The sequence below is a fragment of the Capsicum annuum genome, chromosome 6 (genome assembly GCF_002878395.1).
Source record: "Capsicum annuum cultivar UCD-10X-F1 chromosome 6, UCD10Xv1.1, whole genome shotgun sequence".
Lineage (NCBI taxonomy): Eukaryota > Viridiplantae > Streptophyta > Magnoliopsida > Solanales > Solanaceae > Capsicum > Capsicum annuum.
Window position 1 is genome coordinate 8967572 of NC_061116.1, and position 27731 is coordinate 8995302.

General features: G+C 33.1%; 3 protein-coding genes across 5 annotated transcripts in view; 1 reads left to right on the forward strand and 2 right to left on the reverse strand.

Annotated features, from left to right (window-relative positions):
• LOC107875149 overlaps positions 1-4852 on the forward strand; it is an 8665-nt gene extending 3813 nt beyond the window's left edge. The window contains exons 3-4 of the mRNA XM_016721763.2: positions 1372-1594; positions 4705-4852. Coding sequence (XP_016577249.1) covers positions 1372-1594; positions 4705-4751 — 270 coding nt within the window. The 3' untranslated portion in view covers positions 4752-4852. The remainder of the gene's footprint in view (positions 1-1371; positions 1595-4704) is intronic.
• A 1635-nt stretch (positions 4853-6487) lies between these two features.
• LOC107873556 (ubiquitin-conjugating enzyme E2-17 kDa) lies at positions 6488-15385 on the reverse strand. 2 transcript variants are annotated; one of them, XM_047413484.1, is made up of 6 exons: positions 15042-15191; positions 14157-14221; positions 10409-10509; positions 8918-9045; positions 7651-7755; positions 6488-6843 (listed from the first exon to the last, which is right to left on the reverse strand). In XM_047413484.1, exons 3-6 carry the CDS (start codon positions 10476-10478, stop codon positions 6700-6702), a joined length of 447 nt encoding a protein of 148 aa, XP_047269440.1. In that variant the 5' UTR covers positions 10479-10509; positions 14157-14221; positions 15042-15191; the 3' UTR covers positions 6488-6699. The 2 variants fall into 2 exon arrangements, with proteins under 2 accessions (XP_047269440.1, XP_016575935.1); XM_016720449.2 differs by lacking the exon at positions 14157-14221 and having other exon boundaries at positions 15042-15385.
• A 3042-nt stretch (positions 15386-18427) lies between these two features.
• On the reverse strand, positions 18428-27472 carry LOC107873557 (26S proteasome regulatory subunit 6B homolog). Of its 2 annotated transcripts, XM_016720452.2 has the most exons (7): positions 26390-26977; positions 24299-24529; positions 21612-21770; positions 21363-21515; positions 21102-21185; positions 20746-20921; positions 18428-18748 (listed from the first exon to the last, which is right to left on the reverse strand). In XM_016720452.2, the coding sequence occupies exons 1-6, from the start codon at positions 26876-26878 to the stop codon at positions 20787-20789; spliced, it is 1251 nt and encodes a 416-aa protein (XP_016575938.1). In that variant the 5' UTR covers positions 26879-26977; the 3' UTR covers positions 18428-18748; positions 20746-20786. The 2 variants fall into 2 exon arrangements, with proteins under 2 accessions (XP_016575938.1, XP_016575937.1); XM_016720451.2 differs by lacking the exon at positions 18428-18748 and having other exon boundaries at positions 20550-20921; positions 26390-27472.
• Between the last annotated feature and the right edge of the window lie 259 nt (positions 27473-27731).

Genomic DNA, 27731 nt, shown 5'->3' on the forward strand with positions numbered 1-27731 from the left:
ATGAGAAAGGGAAAAAAAGAAAACGAAAAAAGGAAAAAATACATAAAAAAAAAAAACGAAAAAGGAAAAAAAAAAAAAAAGAGAATTAGAAGAGAGAAAATAAAGTGGAACGAAAAATTGAAAAGGAAAAAAAATTAAAATAAAAAAAATAAAAAAAACTAACAAGAAAAAATAGTTAAAAATATAAGAGAATGATATTTTCAAATTTTGAAGATTATGGAAATAATAATCTTCATATTTGAGTTTGATTTGGAAAAGAAATCTACTAATTTAAATAAGAGTAATTTATGAAAATTTAATTAGATGAGATAATTATTCCTTATTTAACTCAACTAATTTGAGTAAAACAAGGGCAGTAATACAAAATACAATTTGTTATTTATTATAATCATGAAACTGTTGCTATAAAAGTTACAATTAAGACTTTATAATTGTTATTTTTTGAAATTTTTCCTAAAAATTGTTAAAAGAAAAGAAGCCTAAAAATTGGGACCTAAAGCGATAGCTTTAGTAAGCCGGCATTGTTTTTCATATGATGAAGTGAAGTTATTGGTTCGAGTTCAATAATATAGTATAGCCGATCGAACCTCTAATTTGGCCATAGTAAGCACAAATTGGTAGCAGAGGGTGTTTCCAACACAAAATAAATTTGAAGAAGCATAATTTTACCCATAAAGAATACAGGTACAATGTTGTTCTTTTCTTGATTCTTATCTCTTGATTTTCTCTGTAAAAATATGGGTACAATTCTGTTTGTCTCTTGATTTTCTCCGTAAAAAAATATGGGTACAATTTCGTTCCTCCTTGATTCTTCTCAATTATGTTCCTTGATTATTCTTTCTTGATTTTCTCCTTAATTAGAGGTCTGTTAGTAGCGTATTTCTATGTAATTCGAGGGTTGATAGTAATTCTTCTCTCTTGATTTTTTTTTCCATAACTCGAGGGCTGTTAGTAGCGCATTTCTCAGTAATTCAAGTTAGTAGCATATTGCGTAAGATGATCTCTATGGTTGATTTCTTTATGAATATTCCATGATTTTGTAGGATCTTAGAGATTGTCTTTTAACGAAATATTTGCCACTTTATATAGACGTATTTACGGTTTAGAGTGGAGTAACCTACAAGTTAGGCGTAGGGGGTAAAATTTCAATGTCTACAAGGGTCCATTAAATAACCAAAGGATTAGAAATTTCGTCAAAGGTGTTCAAGATCTAATATATTTTTTAACTTGAAAAACAACTTTTTACCTATATACTTGGTATAATTTTCTATATGTATAGTATAGCTTTTCACCCAAATATGTTTCAATTTGCCACCATTCATGGTCTCATCTAAATTCATTGTGTCTATTTTTCATGATGTATACATGCAGACATCTCCAATTTGTTCAAAGAATCATACACTTACAATGTCAGGATGGTTAAATGTAACATATGATGAAGGCAAAAAATTCTGTGAAGAAGGAGGTTGCGCAGATCATACTAAAGGTGTACTCGATTGCATTCATCATGTAAAGCGCGATTTTTGGTTCGCGAACAAGGCCACTATTAAACACATCTACAAAACCATCCACGTTGGTTGCAACACCCCAAAAGGTCCATCACTCAACTAAAAACTTTTATTGTTACTCAGTTTTTGTCGATAAACGTCAGTCAACTTTGTTTTGGGTGAAATTACAGTAGTCGAGTGACTTTTCTATTAGGGAAAAAGGTTTGAAATATACTTAAACTTTGTCGAAATTTGTTGTAACACGCCTTAATTCTGTGGGTCTTATGACCCTCCTAGACCATTTATTACCTTATTTCTGTGGCATATATTTGTTTAGATGGACAACTTCGGACCTTCACGCGCTCAGTGTGCATGTGTTCACGCAGTGGTCCAGCTGAAAAATATATGTCACCGAAATACAGTAAAAAAATAATCTAGGGGATCATAGGACCCTAGTAAAGTTAAAGTGTGTTACAATAAATTTTGCTAAAATTTAAACATATTTCAAACCTTTTGTTTTATTATTATAAAATAAAGTTGAGTGAATTTGTGAGAAAAAAAAAATGATAGTTGAATAGTTGTATGAGAAATTAACTCTGATGCTAGAAAAGAATTTTTATTACATTTCATTGGTTCAAAGATAATTATAGATAAGATATATAAGTATTTTTGGTTCGCGAACAAGGCCACTATTAAACACATCTACGATACCATCCACATTGGTTGCAAACACCCCTACAGGTCTGACACTCAGCTAAAAAATTTTATTTCAGAAAGTTACTCACCAGTTGTTAGACAATTCACCTACAAAAGAGTCAGCCGATTTTGTTTTGAGTGAAATAACAGTAGTCGAGTGACTTTTCTATTACAAAATAAGATGGAGTGAATTTCTTAGATAAAAAAAAATGTTAGTTGAAAGTGTTTTAAAAGGCAGTTACGGGGCTCGCCATAGGGCTAAGTGTGGCCAAAAATGACTAGAGACATTGTGGAGAGGCAGAAACATCGAAAGGCAAACGCCCCGAAATTTGAGGCATTCGCCTAAGTAAGGGGAGTTTGCATAAGCGTGAGACACAAATTAGACATAAGCCGATAAAGTTTACAAAGTAAAATAAATTTTTCTTATTGAATCTCTAATTTAAACTTAATACAAAATTTTGTTTTAATTTAAGAAACTTTTTTTTTAGTACTAAACTTTCTTTTCTTTTAATTTCAGAAAGCCACTCAACTATTATCATTTCACCGATAAAGTCGTTCAACTTTGTTCTGGGTGAAATGACGATAGTTGAGTCATTCCTTTTTTAGTTATAAAACAAAGTTTGATGACTTTCCGAGATCAAAATGTTAGTTGAATAAATGTCTGAAAAATTAACGTTGTTGATAGTTAAACTAAATTGACTCACATATACTTCCCGATTTTACTTGTCACATTTTGACTTAACACATTCATTTTTATCATAGTACTCCTATTAAATGATATTTACATTGTGTCTTGAAATTAATTTATAGAAAAGACAATCAGTGCTAAGGGTAACATAGAAAAAAAAAGTTTTTTCTTGATATATCAAAAATGACAAGTAAATGTAGAAATGCAATTAAAAAATTAAGAGAAATGGTCAAAAGTCTCCCCAACTTTTACCCCAAATCTCAACTACACACTTAATCTTTAAAGGTGATCTATTACTCCTGAACTATTTTAAAGTAGAATTATTACCCCCTGAACTATTTTAAAGTGAAATTATTACTCCCCAAAAACTAACAACCAGTCATTTGAAATGTGGTGTGATGCACGCGCTGTCACGTCATTTAATTATTTAACTTTATTATTTTCTTTTTTCTTCCCCATTTTTCATTTTTCTCCATTTTCTTCTTCAACCAATTTCATCTTCTTAGGTCAAATATAGAATTCTTGAAAAAAAAAATGGCGAATTAATGAAGTTCTTGAATGGCGGGTTAATGAAGTTCTTGAATGGCGTTTTAATGAAGTTCTAGAACCCAATTTCATCTCTTTTTGCTCAAGATCGCCATTAATAGTGAATTCTTCCCCATTGTGGAAATTCAAAGCTTTAAGCTTGTCATTAATGGCGGATCTTGAGCAAAAATAGAGAAAATCGAAAAAATGGGTTGAAAATTATATGTGAATTATGTTGGAAATTATATATGGCATTGTAGAAATTCGAAGCTTTGAGCTCGCCATTAATGGCGATCTTGAGCAAAAAGAGAGGAAATCGAAGTTGAATTTTTTCAAAATTTTTGAATCGGAGTTCCCTAACTTCTTCATTCAAGAATTCATTAATCGGAGAAATCTTATTGTTTTCTTAGTTCAAGTGTTTCTTGGTTTCGGTTTCGGAGAAAAAAGAATTTCTTGGTTTCGGAGAAATCAATTAATGAGGAAGATGAGAAACTCCATTAATGAGTTCTTGAATTTTTGTTTTGAAAAAGAGAAGAAGAAGACATGATGTGGCAATTAAAATTCATTAAGAAAAAATAATAATTAAAATATTTATTATATTATTAAAAATAATGACGTGGCAATCAGAAAATAAAGAATTTAAAGTGAAATGAGGTCAAATGACGCGCGCATGGGCAAGTGTAGTCACGTCCAGTGACAGGTCAGCAACTGGGGGTAATAAATTCGGTAAAAGTAAGTTTAGGAGGGTAATACATCACTTTTAAAGATTAAGTGTGTTTTTGGAATTTCGACTAAAGGTTGGGGATAATAGACCATTTTCTCAAAAATTAATGACAAGTAAAAGGAGGGAGTATAAGTTAAATTTCTTTTAATTTTACAAGTTTAATTTCTAAGGCTGGTTTTTTGCACCATCACTTTACCTTAAAAAAGGCCTATATCAAAATAAGTAAAATTAGTTATATAATAAGGCATAACCTATTGCAACATGTTAAATAAATTACATTGATGATATAATTGTTACACTCTCATAATATATACATACATACATATATAGATAGACAGATAGAAGATAAATTTTGAAAGAACAGTCTTGGAGTAATTGTAAAGTTGTCTACCTATTGACTTATAAGTTATATGTTTGAAGCCATGAAAGCATACAATTATTCCTTAAACCCTACTAACACGGGATGTTTTGAGAACTGAAACTTTTCCTTTTTTCCATTGGGTACTTAACTTTTTAACAGTAAAACATTTTACCTGTTTTTGTTACTTGATTTTTTACTACTAATCCCTTCTTACACATTGCAGGTTTTAATGGAACAAGCTTTTATCCCCACACTATCATCTACAATTGATCCTGTATTTATTAAACAAATAGTCATTATTACATACAATAAAAGATGTAACAAATATGAATAGACATCAAAGTTATGTACTACTCTTTTTCCTTTGAATAGTTTTGAAGCTTTTTTTTTGTTAGTGAAAGTTACAAATAATCCAGTACTTGTGATCTATCTATTTGCTATTACTTCTAATTACTCACTTCATTTCGTCTCATTTTATGTGTGTTGTAACCATTTGACCGGGTACGGAGTTTAAAAAATAAATAATAACTTTGTAAATTTTATAGAATTGTCCCTCTTAAAGAACTTTAATGTTTACTTTTTAGCTGTCTTTTTCCTATCAAGTGTAATTCAGTAAGGATAAAATAAAAATAATATCATTAAATGATTGTCAAATAAGAAAAGATGACATTCTTTTTTAGATGGATTAAACAAAAAAATGACAACACAAAATGAAACAGATGAAGTGGCATATATGGACTTGTTTTCTAAACCTTTACTCAAAAAAAAATTGTTTTATGGCCTATTGACGAGTGACTTTTGCTTTTTACATATACGATATCTGAAAAAAATATTTTTTTTCTATTTATTTTGTAAAAGGACACGAGATCTCATTTCCTCGATTGAATTGTTAATGTGATTTCATGATGAAAAAAATTATTTTGCAACTCTGTAATTGGATAGTTTGCTCGTTCAACTACTCTATCGGGTATTAATACCTCCCATTTGTGCACCGTGTAGACTTAGGCAAATGATAAAATCACCAATAATTATGTATCCTTACGAGGAAAAAATGTATATTCGGTAAATGTATTATGCATCTCAATAGATCCAAAATCTAATAAAATGTATTGAGAGCTAATTATGTATATTTACAAAGGAAAAAATATATCTTCATTGAATGTATCAATAACTAAAATTATATATCTCGACAGACACAAAATCGAATTTTCCAGTAATTAAGAAAAATGTCAGAATTTTCTATACTTAAGCTCCAAACTGTCAGAATTTATGTTGTTTGCCCCAATCAAACACAAATTATATGAAACTTGTGGCTCGAGGTCCACAAATCCAGCCAGTCATACAAGCTCCCTCTGTTTGACAAGTGAAATTTGTGGAACTCAGAATTCCAACATTACTCAAATCTTGGTTCCATAAATTCCAGTATCAAATTTAGGTAACCTCACAATGTCATAGTACAAGGCACAAAAAAATCCCCCAAGCTATCAATCAGTAAACTCATTTATGTTTCTGGTTGCATTTCAGACAGGCATCCACTCGTAACATAAACGTAATCAGTGTAAACCCCACAAGTGGAGTCCGAGGAGGATCGGATATGGGCAAACCTTACCCAACCCTACCTTAGCAAGATAGAGCAATCGTTTCCAGCACACCCTCAATACAACGGTGCATTACGAGAAGGCATACACACCCAATAGGATGTAGTAGTAACAACAAAATTGCTTGTCATCTTATTTTTTCTTTTTTTTTCTTTTTTTAGAAAGAGAGCCTTGAAGTAACTGGTAAAATTATTAAAAAGCATACAATACATCCTTGTGGTGGGACCTTTCACTAACCCTGCACTAAAGCTTCACTGGGCTCCCTTTTTTTTTTGTCATCTTCATTTTTCATTTTCAGTAGTGGTACCAGATGAGATTTGAGGTTGATAATTGTGAATCAACCCCATAGTTCAAAGAGACCATATTTGACAGCCAAATTAGCAAAATTAGAGGAAAGGCATGTCAAACTGGCAAACAAAGTAAAATTACATTGCAGTTACTCCCTTTCTAGTCATCGAATAGATATTCACAAATTGAAAAGACCCGTTCCTTGACAACCCACATTAAGGGAGATTAAGAAGTAAACTAAGTTCATTCGCGAAATTTATTGATTCACCCCAAGCACAATAAGACATTGTTGTTGCAAAAGTCCCAGACATGCCTGGAGACGATTTTGTCCATTATCCCATAGCATATTTCTGAGTCCAGCTACGAGCAGTGGTCTCGTATTTGGCCCTGTCAGTCTTGTACATGTGAGCAATTTCTGGTACGAGCGGATCATCGGGGTTTGGGTCCGTCAACAGAGAGCAGATGGACAGCAGGACCTGCAAGCGTATATTAGTTACATCCTCACCCAAGGGCAACTCAAAAAGGGGAGCCCATGTTTTTCATATAGTTGTCTGGTGACTTGGTAGTACGTAAAACCAACTTTCACTCTGCATGTAAAGTGCATCGAGGCAAAACAGCAAAGAAAAGTTGAGCGGAAAACTCTTCGCACAAAAGGAAGAGTCAAGCAAAGGGGAAAAGCATTGGAAAGAGAGTTTGAAAGTCGTACGTTGCAAGAAAAAGACATCAAAAGTTAACCTCCCTTCACTTGAAATGAAACACATTTAAAACTCACTCGACTAGAAAATATGGCAGGTGCATCAAAAGCAATAGCCAATGGGTACATGAGAATGGAAACTACGCTGATCAACCTAATTTTCAATAGCAGAAGTCAAAAGGCTCCTTGTCATTGCACAAATAATTAACATTAAACCCTTACACTAGGAACAGTCGATCACGCCACTTTCTTTAACTATGCAAACAAGATAGACTGGATAGTCTTTCTATCCCCTAGCCTTTCTGCTACTGCTAAATGCATACTACTTAGTTACCATGCAATTAGAAACTTGTCGAAACAGGAAAACCAGACCGCTGTGAGAGATCACAATGTTTCAGAACATTAGAAGATAAGTACAGCGACTATTGAACTGTTTCATTCTTCTAATTAGTTTCGCACTATGCACCACAGAACCAGAACATCTCGAGAACTACAAGTCCTAATATACGCTTTGGAATTTTGTAAGGAGCAATCTAAGGCCAAAACAACAGTGTTAAACAGGCAATGAAAGAAAGGCCAAGCGTCAAACCTTCGATATGGTTAATGCTGGACTCCACTGCTCCTTGAGAATATCAAGGCAAATACTTCCATTGCTATTGATGTTAGGATGGAAAACCTTAGTTCTAAAAGCAACCTGAAACAACGGAAAAATCATTTGTAAAATCAGCGCCTCAGATTCCAACAATGACGACAAGTTTATTTCACAACTGCGCAGAAATTCTCAAAAGAAACAACATGCTTGATGCCCGGAAAAAGACTCCTAAATAGGTTAACTTGTTTAAACAGCAAGCTGATATAATCTCCTTAGTTGTGAGCTTCTAATATACTCCCTCCGTCCCATTTTACCCATCCCAAATTGGGATGGCACAGCTAATAAGAAAACAATGATTGGTAATGTAACTTTACCACTTTGCCCCTCCTAATTGTGTCTTGTTGTTAGTTCCAATATTGATGGATGGCTAATACCAAAGCACCATTTATATTCTTAATGGTGTACTCTTAATGGTACTCATCTTTGCAAATTTTTCAAGAATACTAATAATAAGGAGTAATTAATTACACTAAAGGTATAATGGGAAAAAAAAATTGTCTTGTCTTGATAAGTAAAAAAGGACAAGTAAAATGAGACAACAAATTAGGAAATTTGGGACGAGTAAAATGAGACGGACGGAGTATTAAATAAAAAAGAGAGAGCAGTTAATAAACAGAACTGAGAAAAGGTCAGCAAACTTCAATAAAATCCACCTAGTATCATCTCCATGTAGTGGGGAAGATCAGGAGGAAAGATAGAATATAGCTAATACCGAGGGAAGCTAAACTTAATTTAAAGGAGCAATCTGTTACCGTTAATTTTCTTTTTTTGAAACTGGTGATCTGTTGCCGTAAATATTGGTCATGTTAATATCTGTGAACTCATGCATATGGAACATATGTCACAAATTATGTACCCAACAACAACATGCCCAGTGGGGTCTGGGGAGGATAAAGCGTACGCAGCCCATACCAATACCTCAGATGAAGTAAAGACGCAAAATAAAACATGGAACTCTAATTACTCATGTTACATAAACAAAAAGAAGATAAATAGGCAATTTGAGTTTCAGCAATACATAAACTGTACTGCTTCTAAGTAAAAAGTTCTAAAACAAACAAATATTTGAGATGGATTTACGAGGCCATACATATATGAGCAAATGCATGCAAAACGTTGCTCTCCTTCCCATCCAACTCAATCCAAAGAAACAAAGAAGTATGCACAAAAGTAAAGAGATGGTGCCACTGGAGATAAAGTATACCTTTGGAGGCTTGAAAGGATAATCCGGAGGGAAATGAATTGAAACCAAAAATACACCTCCAGCATAAGGGCTATCTGTCGGCCCCATGATTGTTGCTTGCCAATGGAACATATCCTCTGCCACTGGACCTGTATTAAACCAAATATGCTAGTGATTATGAGTATTGAGGTTTCTACCAGGTGGTCACTACAACAACAAAGTGGGATCCGGAGAGGGTAAAGTGTACGCAGTCCATACACTATCTGCTAGATAGAAAAGGAAAAAAGACACCCACAAGGTAATACTATAAACTATCTAATCGAAATCATAGACATCACCAAAACACCGCGAACAAGAGACTGTAAGTAACTACAAGCACAAAAACAAACAAAGCACTCTTCCCAACTATTACGGGCGTACTATTTATTACCCACTAATTCTCTACCCTAATCCGCATCCTCCACACCTTCCTATCAAGAGTCATGTCCTCTGTAAACTGCTTCATGTCATGCCTAATCACCTCCCTCCAATATTTCTTCGGCCTACCTCTACCCACCTAAAACCATCCATATCCAGCCACTCACACTTCCGTACTGGAGCATCCGTGCACCTCCTCATCACATGCACCTCCTATCAGGTGGTCAATAAAAACAGAAAAGCGAATGACATCTGGGGTGCATTCCCTTATACATAACAACATTCCACAAAGGTAACGATCAATGACAGCATACCCACCGCGACTTCCTGAACATTTTAAACTTTTTATGGTTTTTCACAGATGCACGAGGAGCAAACCAAGACAAAAGCCATACATAACATCATCAAAGGAGGTCAGTAACGAATGGTAAGGTCAATCAAACTGAGAACGAAGGAAAAGTAGAGTACAAGAAAGAATGACACCGAACTTGAGGTACAATTCTTCACTTATAATCGTCAAGGGTCTTATGAAGTATAATTGATGACATCTTTTATACCAAAGGCGAAGAGCGCCACAAAAGGAGTTGCTACAGTGACCAAAAAGTGCAACATAATGAGTATTCAACTGGAATGCACAAATCACAATGGATTAGCAAACATTTTTACCATTCCATAATGCTTATTATATAAAAGAGCATATACTTGGGGAAACTAGTAAAGTTGTTTCCATGTGACCAAGAGGTCACCGGTTCCAAGCCTTGGAAACAGCCTCTGGCAGAAATGGAAGGTAAGGTTGCGTACAATACACCCATGTAGTGGGACCCTTCCTCAGACCTTGCGCATAGCATGAGCTTTAGAGCACCGGGCTGCCCTTTTACGTATCTGCTAAAAGTTATCAAGTTTATGATACTTTAAGCCATTATTCGCAAAGAGAAGGTGAAAGATTCATTATAATTTTGCACAGTCCAACCCAAACATCCTAAAAAGGATACTATCATCAATATATAAGTAGGGACCTATTCTTCTGTCATCTTAAAAAAAAAAAACAGCAAACTAATAAATTGAAAAATGTAAGAAATAGTTCAGTTAACATACCAGCACTGCATGATGTGGGAGGATCCTTTTGCAGATCCTTGAGCTCCTTCAATATCCTCTTCGACGCCATCAATTAGTCCCCGTACCTTCAACTCCAAACCCTGACCGAACATTCAAATGAAAACCTTTTAGCACAAACCATAGATCTTCAAATTTTACAAAAGCAACAGTCAATAGGAAGTAAACCACAAAAAAAACACAACTGAGAAATCATGAGCAGATCTAAGCTATCAATATCACCCACTACTTTTTTTTTGTAACCGTGGTGTCCGGGCCAACTCGCGCACACCTCAACTAATTCTACACGCCGCCTCCCACCAGCAACAGATACCAGTAGTAACTCTGTCCACCAAGGCTAAAACAGATGGAAAGAAATCACCCAATGTTTATCTCTGTTGGAACTTGAACCTGAGACTTCATGGTGCTCAACCCAACTTCATTGAACCACTAGACCACACCCTTGGGTGCTATCACCCACTACTTTCCGCTCGTCACAAATTCAAATAGGCAAATAAATCACATACAATTTGTGAAGATAATAAACATTGCTCAAAACTCACCAACTCAACAACAACAACAACAACATATCTGAGTAAATCAAAAGTCACTAACTCTAAACCTTAAACAAAAACATACAAAATCTAATTGATTGTTCATAAGATAAAAGTCACAGATCTGTTATTTTCCATTACTAGAACAACATATTCGAGTCGATAAATAGAAAACACACTTGTATAGGTGACAAAAAATATCAAAAATTGCACTAAGCTCTCGCTATGTGCAAGTCCGGAGAAGGGCCCAACCACAAGGATCTATTGCACGCAGCCTCACCTTACATTTCTGCAAGGGTTGTTTCTAAGGCTTGAACCTGTGACCTCCTGGTCACATGACAGCAACTTTACCAGTTACTTAATCTCCTTTTATATATATATATATATATATATATATATATAAATATATATATATATATATATAAAAGGAAGGGGAGTCTTGGAGTAACCAGTGTTGTGTGTGTATATATATATACAGCCTCACCTTACATTTCTGCAAGGGTTGTTTCTAAGGTTTGAACATGTGACCTCCTGGTCACATGACAGTAACTTTTACCAGTTACTTAATCCAAGGCTCCCCTTCCATATATGTATATATGTATATATGTATATATATATACACACACACACACACACATATAACAAGTAATTAAAGCAAAAAAATAGGTATGAGAAATAAAAGCAGAATTAGAGCGAATGTTTTATAATATGGTGTAAATCCTACTCAGTACTCCCTCCTTCGTTATGCTTAGTCCAGTGTAGTAGACAAGTTGTAAAAATCAAAACATATTTTCTCCCAACAAAATAAATTATTTTTTTTATTTATACCCTATTCATCTCTACTCTTCAGTTTTAGATATTTAGCAATGGCTTCTTTAATCACACCCCGAGATGATACAACGGTCCTTTCAAATCGTTATCGAACTTTATTTAATTCCCTAGGAATTTACAGATTAATCAATCGTCATTGCTAAACACTGAGAGGATAACCATATACTGGGGGTAAATTGACAAGTAATTTACCAACAATACAAAATCGAAAAACTGGTAGTAATCCGCACGGTCATCCAGATCTATAGTATTTAAAACACATCTACGAGTAAATACATACTAATAAGTAATTACTAATTTTACAAGATCGAAAAACTAGCAGAAATCCACACGGCTATCCAAATCTATAATATTAAAATACTTCTGAAAGAAAATATGAACTTGATATAATTCAAAGGTAATTTACAAACTAGGGAGAAAATATAATGATCTATATAACGACTACTTACATGTCTTAAGGAAGAAGTGAGGTTTCCCTTTCGGGAGTTCCCTAAAAGCTAGCAGCTACCGGAATACGAGACCAATATACATTTTCCAAGCACTCTCTCTCTCTCTTTTTTTAACAAACTTTTGAAAACTAAGAACTTTATGAACAAACTAAAAACTTTCTAACTCTTGATTTTTCTCTCACTTCTCTCTAGCTATATATTTTAAGTCATCCATAAGGTGGTATTTATAGGCATTTTTGTGGACCTCAAATCCTTATTTCAAAGGACTTGATAAAAACTTTAGCAAGTTGAGTGGTCCCCACAATCACATAGTTATGTTTCCACTCTAACTCTCCTCCGTCCATTTGTTTCCCATTTATTCATCTGTTATATCATTGCATACGTTTTTTATTTTGTCTTTTTGTAGATATCGTCATTGCTTGTGTCCAAATTGTGTAACGCTTCTGAGTCAAAATCCATTCCTGAATAATCGCCATTACATGGTCGAATTGTAATCTCGATCATACTCGTCACTATCTCCGTCTGATAGTCCCAATCTTGTTCCTGTTCTGGGCGATCTTATTTCTTCTCTTGGAATTAAGGAAATTTTGGATCTTGGCTTCGGCGGTTCTAGATTCATTGCTATTTCTTTGGGCAGTTGTTCTGCTAACAATTTTCCTATTGAGTCTACTACTATTTTTTCTATATTTCTTTTTTCATTTTTCTTTTTTCCTAATAAAAATCCTTTCCTAGTCTTGGAAGAGCTTCCTTCGTTTGTTGTTTAGGTACCTGTGGTCTTGAAACTGGTTGGGAGTATTCTCCCTACACTTTTTGGCAAAGTGTCAGCCGTCAACGGATTTGATGAGTCTTTACCAGCTATCGTTTGAGCTGGACTAGCTGTACCATTACCCGATACGGTAAGTCTTTCTACATTCGTTGAGGAATGCACACCCATTAACGGATTTGAAGAGTCTTTACCAGCTATCGATTAAGCTAGACTAGCTGTATCTTTACCCGATTCAGTGGGTCTTTCTACATTCATTAGGGAATGCACACCTTTCTTATCCATTTTTTAAGAAGATATGGAGAACTCTTTGGGATTATTTGAGTCTCATAAATTTGTTGAGTCTGTTGTGATAATTCATAATGAAGAATCTTTATACAATCTTGTAAAATACTTATATGTTCTAACATTTGTCCTTTTTCATTTATAAGGTTTTCATTGTCATGTCTTAAAACTTCATTGGCGTGATTTAGTCTTTTAAAAGCTTCAGTCATGGAGAAACAATGATCACAAAATATAATTTTGTCTGTGTCTTTCTTAATATTATATTGGGGAATTTTTTTTTATATTTGGTCTAGAGCTGGAGTAATGTAATAGTTTGGCCCTGGATTTTCTTCTTTAATTACTTGTTTCTTGTTCCAATTATATATATATATATTACTAGCTACGAACCCGCAAAATCTAAATCCTAAATTTTCAGCTGAAATACACATACAGGGTTTATAAATTGCTAACAACTTTAAAAAAAAAACTACATCTGTTCCATTCCTAATATATACACACTTCAGCTCATCACACAATTTTGTATATGTAAAAACAATATTAAAAAACGTAGACTCTAAATTACAAATTTGCTGCTAAGAAATATCCAAAAACTAATAAATTGTGTTAATTATTTGTATAGGTACCAAAAAATACCAAAAGTTGCACATATAATATTAACTTTACTAGTTCTAAATCCAGAATTTACAGCTAATAGATATCCAAATTGAGCTCGAAGCGCGGGCATATTAACTAGTATTAAAAACCTAGATCTGTATCCTTCTTTAAATAAAATCAAACAATTCGAATGAATATACATATACAAAATACAAATACTTCCTTCAGCTACTGACACAATTTTGTACATGTAAAAATAATATTCAAAATCTCACCTAAATAAACCTTAGTAATAGCTCAAAATCAACTCACTCTAAATCATGGAGACATAAAACTAGATCTGGCTAAACAAAAATATAGATGCAGTTGCATGAAAAAATTTATGGTAAAGTTAATATTAAAAATTTACACATACAATTAAATTTACTAGTAGCTCAAAAATATCCAAAAAATAATTAATTGTGTAATTAACATAGAAAAAAAAAACCTAGATCTATTTCATTCCTTTAATTAAATCATACATTCGAGTAAATATCCTTATACATGTAAAAAAAAAAAATAATACTAAAAGCTTCACATATAGTAAAACTTAAAAACTTAGTCGAGGGAACTAAACACCACGTTATTCAAAAAAAAAAAAAATAAAACAGTTAAAAAAGTTTTCAAAATTTCAAAAAAAATAAAAATAAAAAAGCTAATAAATTGTTAATAAACATAGAAAAAAAAAAACTAGATCTGTTTCATTCCTAAAATAAAATCATACATTCCAGTAAATATCCATTTATACGCACAAATAATAATAATAATAATAATAATAATAATAATAATAATAATAATAATAATAATAATATAGTAAAACTTAGTTGAGGTGCATGAAAGCTTACGCAAAGGCTAACACCACGTTATCAAAAAAAAAAAAAAAAAGTTCAAAGAAAATTCAAAATTTCAGTGAAAAATAAAAAGCTAGATCTAGTAAAAAATACTACAAGTTTCACATATAGTACAAAATTTAGTAGTAAAATTTAGTTAGGTGCGTCAAAGCTGACGCAAATGCGAACACCAATTTATCAAAAAAAAAAAAAAAAGTTTAATTTTTTTCAAAAAATTCCAAAAAAAATATAAATAAAAAGTTAGATCTGTATATTTGAAGTAGTACTTACCTGAAAGTTTAATAGTAAAAACCGGTGACAGACAGAAGTGGATTTGTTTGAGTTGAAATAATTGAAGGAGACTGGAGATTTGCAGAGGTGGGATGAAGAAGATATTTTTGAGCCAATAGAAGAAATGGAAGAGAAGTAGCAATTGAGAAATTGGAGTGTTATAAGTAGGCGTTTTATTATATTTTAAATTATTTTTTAAAAAGTGAAAAAATAAAATTTTAAAAATAATTTCAATTTACAGGCTTCATTTGATTATTATGAAAATAAAATTTAAAAAACAACTTCAATGTATTGGCTCATTTGATACTAAAATAATACTGTACTGTTTTTTTAGGTGTTAGATTGGATTTTTAAAAGTATATTGTGTTTAGATATAAATATAAATTAAAGTTATTTTTAAAATTTTGTGAAAAAAATAAGAGCGAAAAAATGAAAATAAATTTTATTTATTTTCAACTTTTCAAAAATATCATTAAAATTAAATAATTTTTACGATCAAATATTATTATTTTATTTATTTTACTAAAATAAAATTATTTTTTAGAAAAAAAATTATGACTAAACCCCTACATACTTATGGCCAAGCAAAGTAGTCGTTTGATCATGAAATTTTTTTATTTTTTTTTGAAAAATTATTTCGAAAAAGTAAAAATAAATTTTTTCACTCTCGCTTCTTTCACAAAATTTCAAAAATAATTTAATTTATATTCATAATCAAATACAGTTTCAATTTCAATTCCAATTTTAACTTTGTAGAATTATAATTTTCATGATCAAATTAAAAAAAAATATTCGCTCCAACTTAACTTTAACTTCAATTTTAAATTTTAAATATTTTTATTTTCATGACTAAACGAAAATGATTGAGGAGGGGTGGGGTCCAAAAGTAGACATTTTGTAGAATAGTGATTATTTTGGCGTACCATCGACGCTATATAATACGTTGCTCTCTTTTTTGCTTTACCTATCCATTGGGTTTTGGGCATGTTAATTTTTTGGGGAAATTTGAATGCTCTCATCATTTGAATTAACACATCATATCAATACTCCAATGAGTTTGATGCAAGTAAAAAAAAAATGGATTTTAAGCTTAATTCAATCTTAAAAATTAATTCGTTAAAAGAAAATTTTCTAATATTATAAGAGGAATGTATAATTTAATATTGGTGTTCAACATAGATAATAATAATTGAAATAGATCATATTCTAATATCATGTAAAGAAATAAATATTCAATCCAATTCAGCCCCAAAAACTAATTCAAACAACTTATATACTTATAATGTGCGACTTAACCCCCCTCCCCCCCTCCTTTTCAAATACACATACCATGTCTAAAACTGAACATCTGAACTGTAGGATGGTATAAAAAGTATGGCCTAACATCGATAGATAATAAATGAGGATGAGTTTGGTAAAAGTCGATGATATAAAATGGATCTTGAGTTTAATTCTATCTAAATAGCAAGCTCCCGGGGTTCTTTTTTTCATATAATGTGCCGAATTAAAGTTGAAATTCATGTCTAATTTCTAAAATTTTTGTTTGGAGTATTATCAGATATTTTTGCATAAAATTTGATGTCTGATCAAGCTAAATCTTGAACATTTTTTAAGCATACTAAATAAAATATAAGTTTCAAGCATAATTTTATCTTAAATTTTATAAAATATCCAAATAAAATAAATAATACTTGATTTCGATGTTCAAACGCCTACTAAATATCGCACCTCAAACAAAAGTAACGATTGATGCAGTTGAGACAGACATATCGACTAATACCGATACATTTCAGTTGTTTCAACTGTGACTTTTTCTACAGGAGAATATGACCTTATGATTTGAAATTAGGTTATTGTATCTTACAAATGTTGTAACCCCCATCCCTCCCTTTGTTCGCATATTTTTCACTGGAGTTGTTTGAACATTAAAAAAAATATATTTCTTTTTAATTGTTATTCTATTTGAAAAATGGAAATTAGTGAAAAAAAACTTCTTATTCCTTTTCCTTTGAAAGCTTATCTCATCTCTGAAGTAATAATATGATCCGCATACATTTATTTTTTTCAAATTTTATTTTATAAAAATATATTGAATAAATTATTATCTTATTCAAAAGGATAAAAGAGAATCTTTATACTCCAACCACAAGGAAGAAAAAAGGAAAAGGCAGAGTTTTTTTTTCCTTTCGGTGGGAAATGGAATCTTGTAGGGACCATATTTCCAAGTTATGGAGAAAAAAGTGGAGTAGGCAATGCATGTGGGAAGTTATTTTACTAATTTCTATAGTTTTTTTTTTTTCAAAAAGCCTGATGAAAAAACTCCCGTCATGTATAGAATTTGAAAAGAAATATAAAATTTTTGCTATGCATAAAATTCGAGGAAGAATTTCATCACAAAAGTATATTGTACATAATTTTATCTTTCATTTTTGCTAGAAGCTATTTTCAAGATTTGAATTCGTGATCTCCTTGTAATATTAGTTCAAGAAAACATTAAATTTAAATTAAAAAGAAAAAGATCTATAGTATCATTATTTAATTCAAAGTACGAGCGAGTGTATGATATTACTTTCTACGTATCAGTTTATGTAGCATCTGATTTATAAGGTATCTCAAGAAAATAAAAATATTTTTAAAACTTATAATCTAAAACATACCAATAGATATTTATATATTTTTTTAACAGATTAAAAAATTAAAAAAAAATGTCATTTTCAGTACTACTATTCAAATAATATTTATTGCAAAGTAGCTATTTATAAATTGATCAATGATTGAATTAGTAAAATATTATTATAGCGTGTCACTCATAGCCTTCGTCAATTATGCAAAGAATATTCACATGAATAATACAAGGTGTTCACTTAATCGAAGCAAAGAATCTTATTTTAAAGATAAAAAAGGTTGCATTAAGCATGTGAGACGGTACGAAAAATATTTATATTGTAAAACCTTATTATAGTGATATATTTAAAATTTTGTAGTTGTTATAGTGAGTTGTTATTATAATCAGGGGTGAATTCAGGAAATTGAGTTGGGATTTTCAAAAATCTAATAACGTTAGTGTGAATATTGTATTGACATTAAAAAATCTAATAAATATATAAGAATTATAAGATAAAAATCCATAAATAAAGTGTGATATTTGTCTAATGAAGCAGAGGGACTTGGTAAAATTTTGTTAACCTTGTGATTGTGGGTTCGAATCCTCGTCGTTGCTATCTAATTTTATTTTTGTCTAATATGAAAAATCTACAAATTTTAAATCCTAAATCCGCCCTTGATTATAATGCATATTGATATTTGGCGTTTAACTCCAACTTAGTTGTTATAAATAAAAATACACGAAATTTTAAATTCGCCTCTAATTATAATGTATATTGATATTTGAGTTCAACTCAAACTTAGTTGTTATAAATAAAGGTACATTATAATGTATATTGATATTTGAGTTCAACTCAAACTTAATTGTTATAAATAAAAGTACATGAAAAAATAGTTCAATAATTTCGTATACCAAGATGAAATAATGTACTTCTTAACCAAATTTATCAAAATAAATAAATAAAGAGTATGTAAAAAATTAGAGGTCAATCCACAACATGCTTGAACCAAATAACCCGATCAACCGCCTTGTCTTAGGCCATTTTTGACCATGAGAAGTCACTGACGTGAAGAGGGATACGGATGCTCCGGTGTGAGTTTGGCTATGAATAATTTTAAGCAAGATAGAGTTAGATTGAAAAAATATTAAAGAAATGATTAGATGTGATATGTAGTAGTTATAGTTTATGGAGAACATGATTCTCGATCGGAAATTGTGGAGAATGCAAATTAAAATAGAGGGTTAGTGGGTAGGTAAAAATGCTTTTGTTTGTATCTCAACCAGTAGTTCCTTGTTCTACTGTGTATACTGGTATCTGTCCTGAGCAGAAGATTTACCAAAAATAACCTCTATTTCATCTAAGGTAACAATTGAACTGTGTACACTTTACCCTCCTCAGAACTCATTTTCCTCAAACCCCATTTTTTGAGAATACACCATTTTTACACTTATTCAAAAGATGGAATGTTTGGCAACTTGAAGTCTCAACTTGTTTTAACTTTTCTCCAATTTCACCATTATATTTGTTTAAAAAAGTCTTCCCAAAAAAATGATCAAATACAACTCCAAATTTTTTTGATTTTCCTAGCCAAAAGCCTAAATAATCTTCAAAACCAAAAACACCCCATTTTTCTTTAAGTGGTTTCTTGACTTCTCCAATTTTGTGTATACCCTTAAACCCCTAGAACATTTTGTATCCATTTTCTTCCATTGTTTTTACTTCACGACTCAATTTTTAAAATCTTTTTTAGCAGACACGTGGCTTGTTCTGGAAAGCAATCACACGTTCTGTGAACTCGGTTCGTCAACATTGGGCATGATTTTATCTGTAATGAGGCCTCAAGAAATCAGAAACAACCTCTCTACTTCATCTGAGGTAGAGATATTGGTATGAACTGCGTACACTTTACCCTTCCTAGACCCCACCGCTGAGAATACACTGGGTGTGTTGTCGTCGTTGTTGAGGTCTCAATAAATCAGATCCAAATTGATACAGGCAAGCTTCGTCTGGCCATTTATCTGCAGCTTCCAATAGCGCATAGATACTTGACAAGACGCAATTCACCTCACAGATGAACCACATATCTGATGCATCTAATCATATTGCAGCAGGAACATTGAGCATATTAGTGGGCCTATTCCATCTTAGTGTCCGCCCACCACCACGTCTATACAAAGGATTGCGTATGAAAAATATTTAAATTATCCTTTCCAGTAGTATTAGTATTGCTGCTGTCTTTTTTGTAGCTTTTGTTGTTGCCGGAACTATGTGGCATGGTTTGGCAACTAATCCAATTGAATTATTTGGGTCCACTCGTTATCAATGGGATATCAAGGGTACTTCCAACAAGAAATATATCGAAGAGTTAGTGTTGGGCTAGTGGAAAACCAAAGTCTATCAGAAGCCCGGTCTAAAATTCCAGAAAAATTAGCTTTCTCGGCAATAATCCAGCAAAAGGAGGATTATTCAAAGCAAGTTCAATGGATAACGGAGATTGGTCTAAAATTCCAGAAAAATTAGCTTTCTCGGCAATAATCCAGCAAAAGGAGGATTATTCAAAGCAAGTTCAATGGATAACGGAGATGGAGTAGCGTTTGGATGGTTAGGACACCCTATCTTTAGAGATAAAGTAGGGCGTGAACTTTTTGTAGATTGTATGCATTTACCACTAAACAGAAGACCAGTAGAACAGTAACCGAAAGAGAGAAGACTTCAGGAGTACTCATTCATTGTACCGGGGGGGACTCACAAGGAAGGAAATCTACACCAGATAGGGAGTGAGTTATACTGCCAGTTCCCATTTATACACATTTAACTCACATTGCTTTAGGTAGTACTCTTCTATGAAAAATAAGACGACTTAAAGAGTCGTACACGGTAGAACTAAAAGAAAGAAATGATGTCGGCGAGCACCCTCACCATGAGAGTAACTTAAGGCTTGAGAAAGTATCTGAAACTGTGAATCTGAATGTTGCACACGGATTCAACCATATACTGCCTACTAACACTTTCCGAACAAACATCTTACCGAAAAGCTAGAAACAGCCATTAAATATTCAACAGCTCAGAACTACAAAAGAAAGAAGTACAGAGCTTACATGGTAGATTTCTCAAGTATTTGCTTGGCCTTTAAAAACAATCACTTGTAGAATTCAAAGTCAGTGTCAGGCTTCTTCACGTTGGTCCTGTAACCCTTTTCGAAGTCCTTGGGAAGTATGACATATCGATTCTTGCGCACTGCATGCATACCAGCTTCTTGACAGATAGCTGCAATCTGCAGACATACCAACATACTTTGATTTCAATTCACGTTCACTTCACATTAATAACCTCAGCATAATTATACTTGCAGAAAAGAAAAATAGTAGCAGTCAAAGCAAAGAACAATTATTAGACCAAGAACCCTGATTTCCACAGTTCTCCCAAGAAAAAAATATAGAAATAAGAGACGAACCTCAGCAGCACTGATTTTATCAGGGCGAGAAACATAATCTTCCAAGTCGACCTCGTCACCTAAGTTCATCTTAGCAGTGCATACCTGCCATAAAACAATCCAGAATTAATTTTGTTCATTTGTATGAAACCAAACACAGAAATACTGCCAGAGAAGCGAAAGACTTTCAAGAATCCATCAATCTTAACTTCTTCCTACAATATTTTCCTCCATTTTTTTTAGGAAAGGAGAAAGAAGAGGATAAGATTATCCAAAACCCACCTGAAAAACAAGCCTCTTTTGACGTCTATCAGGCAAAGGAAATTCAATCTTACGATCAAGCCTTCCAGGACGTAAAAGTGCAGGGTCCAGTGTGTCGGCTCTATTGGTTGCCATAATAACTTTTACGTTCACAGTTTGGTCAAACCCATCCATCTACATAATACAAATCCAGGAAAAAGTGGCTCATCAAACAACCGTTGGGTCTTGTGTTACTTCGGAACTACTTTATAACTATGAATAGAAGCCTACCTGATTTAGTAGCTCCATGAGAATACGCTGGACCTCTCTATCAGCTCCAGTCTGAGCATCAAACCTAGCAGTAGCAATTGCATCAACCTCATCAATAAATATGATTGCTGGAGCATTTTCTTTGGCAAGGCGAAAGACATCACGAACCATTCGTGGGCCCTGCAAAAATCAGGGAATAAATGAGAAGATAAAACTAGACTAATATAAACAAATGGAGTCTCACCACTTTCATGGACACAGTTAGATATGATGGTCACTCTCCAGACAGGAAGAGAGGTGTCTCAAAGGGAATAAAGTAATAGTTGATCTGAAGTTGCATAAAGACTTGGGGTGACATAATTGGTCTCCTCAATCCCCAGTGAACCCTACTTCTATGAAATCAAACACCCCCAGCCATCTGAAAACATCTGTCAGAAAGTCCAGGAACAAGCACGTCTAAATTCACAAATCTGTTCCCCCGAAATGGTTAGCGAAGTCTAAATGATCTTTCGTGTTGTATTGTCTTCTATCTATGCCTAGAATAATACAGATATTAGTTGTACATACGTGAGATTTGCAACCAAATATTGTTCTAAAATTTTATACCAGCATTATTTTACCTAATACACCCTATCAAATGACCCCTAAATGCTTGATTTAGATACCTCCCTTCCAAGTATTACTATTAAAAAGGTAGAAGGAGAAAGTTCTCAATTTCTCATCATTAGCAGATTGAATCTGATTTAACTTGTGCACTGTCATCTACTTGAACAATAACTTAATTCATTTTATTTTTTCTCATTGCATATTGCACTTAGTTTGTTAACTCATTTGGCAGATCAAAAGCTTTTTTGCACTATCTTTTGCTTGAACGATAACTCATGCTCATCTGATATTCTGATTGCATATTGCAGTTAGTTTATTAACTGATTCACCGCATCAAAAGCTTTGTTATATAATTGAAACTGATAAGAGAATATAGCGTCAATGCGTGTATTAGCTTTATCAGGCTGTTTGATCTTTTATCTTCTTAATATATATTCTTCGTCGTCCTTTATTTTTTTGGGGCTTAAAGACTTGGGAGCCAAGATGATTGAAAGCGGACTCCTCATCCAGATAACTGAACTGTCCAACTAGATTAGCTGTGCAGAAAGAAAGATCTGCCTCTACATTCAATTCTACATGAAAGACCATAAACAAGATGTTCTCATAGTCAACATGATTGAGACAGGGGAAGTCCATGTCTTTATCCTTTCTTTTTATTCGTACAGAAAGTAAAAGTCCACATCTTTGAATCAATCTATGGAGGATATCCAGGAATACTATGTTACTTTATAATGAGAGGATCTGATCAGGACTTCTATTTTATGAAGAAAAATGTAATCAAAAAACGAAAAGGCATTGAGTCATTCACAATTGAGATAGGCCTTGGCTTGAAGTCCTCCAGAGCTACATTAGTTATGTGAATTATCCCATAAACCAAAGAATGAAGATGAATTGATTATTCACATGACAGACATTGTAGAAGTGTTCGATGTCAAAAAAAATTTTAGATCACATTTTTATAAGGAAAGCTTTCTATAAACTCTAAATTTACTTTGTGAGAGAATGGGTCAGCTACCTTGTAAGAACATAAAAATAATGCAAAAATTCTCTCGTAATCAAATATTACAAGATATTTATCAACTACTACTGGTTACTTTTAGGCATTTTGATTTGGAAGTTGGATTAAATTGTTTCCAAAAAGCTTCTTTACCTAATGCCAAGATTAAATTGTTTCCAGAAAGCTTCTTTATCTGATGCAAGTCATCAAAACTTTGACCATATTTTGCATTCAAGAGCAAGTAAAATAACTGAATAAAAGACTATTTGCCATAGCTACAGAAACCTCTTGCCCGCCTATCTATAGAATAAATTTAAAAGAAACCTGTAACTCTGACTTATTCAAACATGCTTCTGAACTGCTTATTGTCATAAATCAATTATATACCACCATAACCCTGCAAGTGCTTAACTATTATACAGTCCATACTCGTCAGTGAGTGCAGTAAGATTTAACAAATGCAGCACCATTTTTTTTACATCTCTATATTGCGACTGTCATGCTCGGACACTTATTATAAAGGGCATACACTAAGTTTAGGATGGCAAAAGCAAACAAGTCTCTTTTGAATGTGCTCTTCTGCTAATCATCTACTTTCGACTTGTCCTAAACTTGGTCGGATATTGTATAGGTTTGCACCAACTTAATAGAAGTGAAGGGTACATGTGTCCCTACACTTCCTGGACTATGTCCCTCAGAAACACAAATTTCTTTGTGACGTTCTTGATCATTTTAATACAGAAATTGGTAAAGGTATCATATTTTGTGTGGCTTCTAAATTTGTAATGTTTAATTTCAAGAAATAAACAAACCAATATCTTATGCTAGCGAATTCTCATAGAGCTCAGTTAGATCATACGACTTCAAAGGAGATAGTATATTAGTTATTTGCCCGATTCACGCTCCCAATCAAGGTTACTAGTACCTATGAAATTGGAAAGACATAGGCAAAGAGAATATATGCTATTCTAAACTCTTTTTATGAGATATAAACACTTTGAACTGAAAATTTTGCCTAATATCATGCTGCTAAGATAGATTATACAGACATTTACACCGATGATCTTAAAGTATATTGATGCATAAAACAAGACTTCAACCATACCTCACCCAAGTACTTCTGTACAAATTCTGAGCCAACTACCCTTATGAAGGCCGCAGTTGTATGATTTGCTACAGCCTTTGCAAGCATAGTTTTCCCCGTGCCTGGTGGACCATAGAGCAACACACCACGAGGAGGATCTATACCAATCTGCTTGTACAACTCATGATGAGTCAGAGGTAACTCAACAGCTTCACGGATTTCCTGCTTTTGTATGTCACATCCTCCAATATCCTGGAAATAGGAAGAAATACAAGCTCAAAAACTAAGAAATAAGTAAGGCATGTGAGACTCTGGATAATTGGGAGGAAACGACAACAAAAGGCTATTGAAGGCTTAAGAACTCCCTTTACAAGCTTGGAAGATGGTCTCTTTAGCACTATCGTAACCTAAGTTGCTCAAACTCAGATGTGGATCTAGATGTCGGATCCTTCATGATCTCAATTTTAAGACTCGAGGACATGGATCAAGGTATGAATACGAGTGTGAGGGTTCAGCTGAAATTAATTCAAATATCTAAAAAATGGAGTTATAAAACTTAAATTACGAAATATTAAGCGGAGAACTTGAGGAGAAAATATTGATCAAGAGGAGAATCCTAAAAAGAGAGAAAAGGAAAAGTAGTAACATAGAAATTTCTATCTGCAAGGTAATCCATTTTCTTCAATTTCACCTTAGCTTTTGTTTTGATTACAAAAATCATTAAGTTAGTCCGGACTTCCCCTGAAAATTTTGGTCAAAGTACACACAATCGGTTGACCGGATCGGGTACGGATACCACGACACGGGTGCGGCACCGAAAGTGAAGAGTTCGAGTAACTTAAATCGTAACTAGCTGCAAGAAAGGTTCCAAAGAGCTTTTGAAGGCTACAAGAATGACATGCATTGAAGCTTTGTATACATTACAACTACGTGCATCAGTCCTTAACCGAAAGACACAAATAATCTCAAGTATACAGAATGGCCCCTAAGAAGCCACTTGATCGGATGACCAGCTTTACAGAAAGCCAATTAATATGAGGACCTAGTAGCATTAGGAGATTACAAGCATGTTCGGATGGGCTTTTAGTTATGACTTATATGCCAAAAGCCATAAGTTAGGATTAAGATCACTTTTTAATCTTTGTCCAAACACTAAAAAAGCACTTAAAGCTATTTTAGCTTTAAAACACCTACAATAAGCCAATCCAAACAGGCTCTATGACTTGCTCCATAACTACAGAGATTCTTTTACACCCAACAGCAACAAGCAGTTGTTTTTATTGGTAAGCTGGTCATTACACAGTTTGGTGCTACAACAAGAAAAACTCAAAATTAATCTAAGGATTTTGTTATAATTACTTCAATAAAGCTTCAGAATACCTTTAAGAGAATTCTATTACATCTAAAATTCAGAAAAGCTAATTAACCTTAAGCTGCAATTCATAAAGCCTCTTATTTGCTATAATTACTATGACAAGCAGTATATAATCCCTACACAACAGATTCAACATACTAAACCCTAACCAATACATTTAAGCAAAATTTATATTTTGAGCAGCTCGAAATTACAACACTTGAATTTTAAGTAACATCAGGCTTCTCCGATTGGCTTAGCAACGAAATACTACAATCAGCTTCAGGAGGCAAGACATCAACAAGCACATTCGAATGTCGATGAAGAGTGACCGAAGCCGACGTCATAAGAAGTTCACGATTAATTGTACGAAGTATTCTAACATAGTATTTAGAACCCGTAGTTGAACCAACAATAGCGTTGTTCTGACCAATCATCTTCATAAACTGTCCAATTACTACGATACTGATTGAATCCTTTTGACTTCTTCTAATGCTTGTAAATGCTCTCGACAGAGATGTTTGAGCTACTCTTTCACGGATTCTTCTCATCATATTTATATGAGAAAAATTGCAATTTATAGTACTTACCGTATAGTTTTTTAATACCCAGAATATCGAATTAATCCAACCTAATTTAGCTTTGAAAATTAGTCAAATTGGCTCTCGAGAAGCGAAATATGACGACACAACTAAACCCTCATCAACATATTTAAGCAAAATTTATACTTTGAGCAACTCAAAACTACAAAAACTTACATTGTAAGTAACATCAGGCTTCTCTGATTGGCTTAACAGCGAGATACTGGAATCAGCCTCAGGTGGAAGAACATCAACAAGCGCATTCGAATGGCGATGAAGCGCCACAGACGCAGACGGCTTAAGTAGCTCACGATTAATCGTACTAAGTATTCTGACATAGTAATTAGAACCAGTAGTTGAACCAACAATAGCGTTATTCTGATCAATCATCTCCATAAACTGACCAATTACTAACGGTACTGATTGAATCCTTTTGACTTCTTCTTGTGCACGTAAGTGTTCGCGACGGAGATTTTTGAGCTCATCTTTCACGTACTCTTCTTGGATCTCGATGAATTCGAATTGACGTTGGAGGGATTTTAGGCGAGAGTAGAGGTCGTCGTCGGAGCCGGCGCCGGCGTCGGAGGAGGAGGGGAGGTCGGATTCGGGTCGGGTTGACGGTGGGATTGGTGCGGGTTTCGGGTCGAGTACCATTGGTGTTGCCATTTTTTTAGAGAGAGAATTTTTTGAGAATTGAGAGTGGGAATGGAGTAGGGAACAAGAAAAGAGGAAAACCAAATTGGTAAGTATAAGAGGTATAACTAGCTCCCTAGTTAAATTTTCAATTATTATAAATTATAGGCAAAAGTAATTTATAGTTATTTATATATCTATATTTATATCTATAATTTATATTTATAATATATTAAAAGTGTGAAAATTCTTAAAAAAGTGATTTAAAAAAGCTCTTCGTTAAAATAATTCACAGATAAAATAGTCTTTTCATCCGTTTTCTGATCAAATTATTATAGTTATATTTAATATTTAAGACTTTAAAACTAAAAAAAAACTAGATAATATTGTTAAATAAGAAAAATTATTATTGAGTTCAAATCAAATATTATTTACGGAAATTATCATGGAGTCCAAATCAAAGTCAATAATATATAAATTTACATGTATCGATTCTCCCATATAGGATCAAAAAAATCCATTGATTCTCCTCTGACGGCTTGCCTAGAAGAAGTAGTTTCAAATTGTAGCAATGGTTTGTTGCCAATGGAAACTTTGGCTGGAGGCTTCGTTTTGGATCAAACGACATCCACAAATTTTTCACGTACACCATCTCATAAATTAAAACCTGATGAAATTATTTATGTGGTATATTTGCATAATTTTGAGTCCTTGCTTTCGTCAGATTGGTAGAGGATTATCGATGTTGAATGAAATTTCGGACAAGATATACAAAGTTTTATATTACTTTTTGTATTTTGCAATTAATTTGTTTCTTTTTCTCTTCCTTATTATTTACTTGTGTAGTCACTCTCAATTGTCAAGGAGTTGATTGATATTTTAGTGG

Coding starts and splice junctions, on each gene's coding strand:
- LOC107873556 (XM_016720449.2), bottom strand. CDS start 10,478: ATGGCGTCGAAGAGGATATTGAAGGAGCTCAAGGATCTGCAAAAGGAT. Junction 9,046..10,408: donor TCCCACATCATGCAGTGCTG/GTATGTTAACTG, acceptor GGTTTAATACAG/GTCCAGTGGCAGAGGATATG. Junction 7,756..8,917: donor ATCCTTTCAAGCCTCCAAAG/GTATACTTTATC, acceptor CCGTTGTTTCAG/GTTGCTTTTAGAACTAAGGT.
- LOC107873557 (XM_016720452.2), bottom strand. CDS start 26,878: ATGGCAACACCAATGGTACTCGACCCGAAACCCGCACCAATCCCACCG. Junction 21,516..21,611: donor TCATGGAGCTACTAAATCAG/GTAGGCTTCTAT, acceptor TGTATTATGTAG/ATGGATGGGTTTGACCAAAC. Junction 20,922..21,101: donor ATAAAATCAGTGCTGCTGAG/GTTCGTCTCTTA, acceptor GTATGTCTGCAG/ATTGCAGCTATCTGTCAAGA.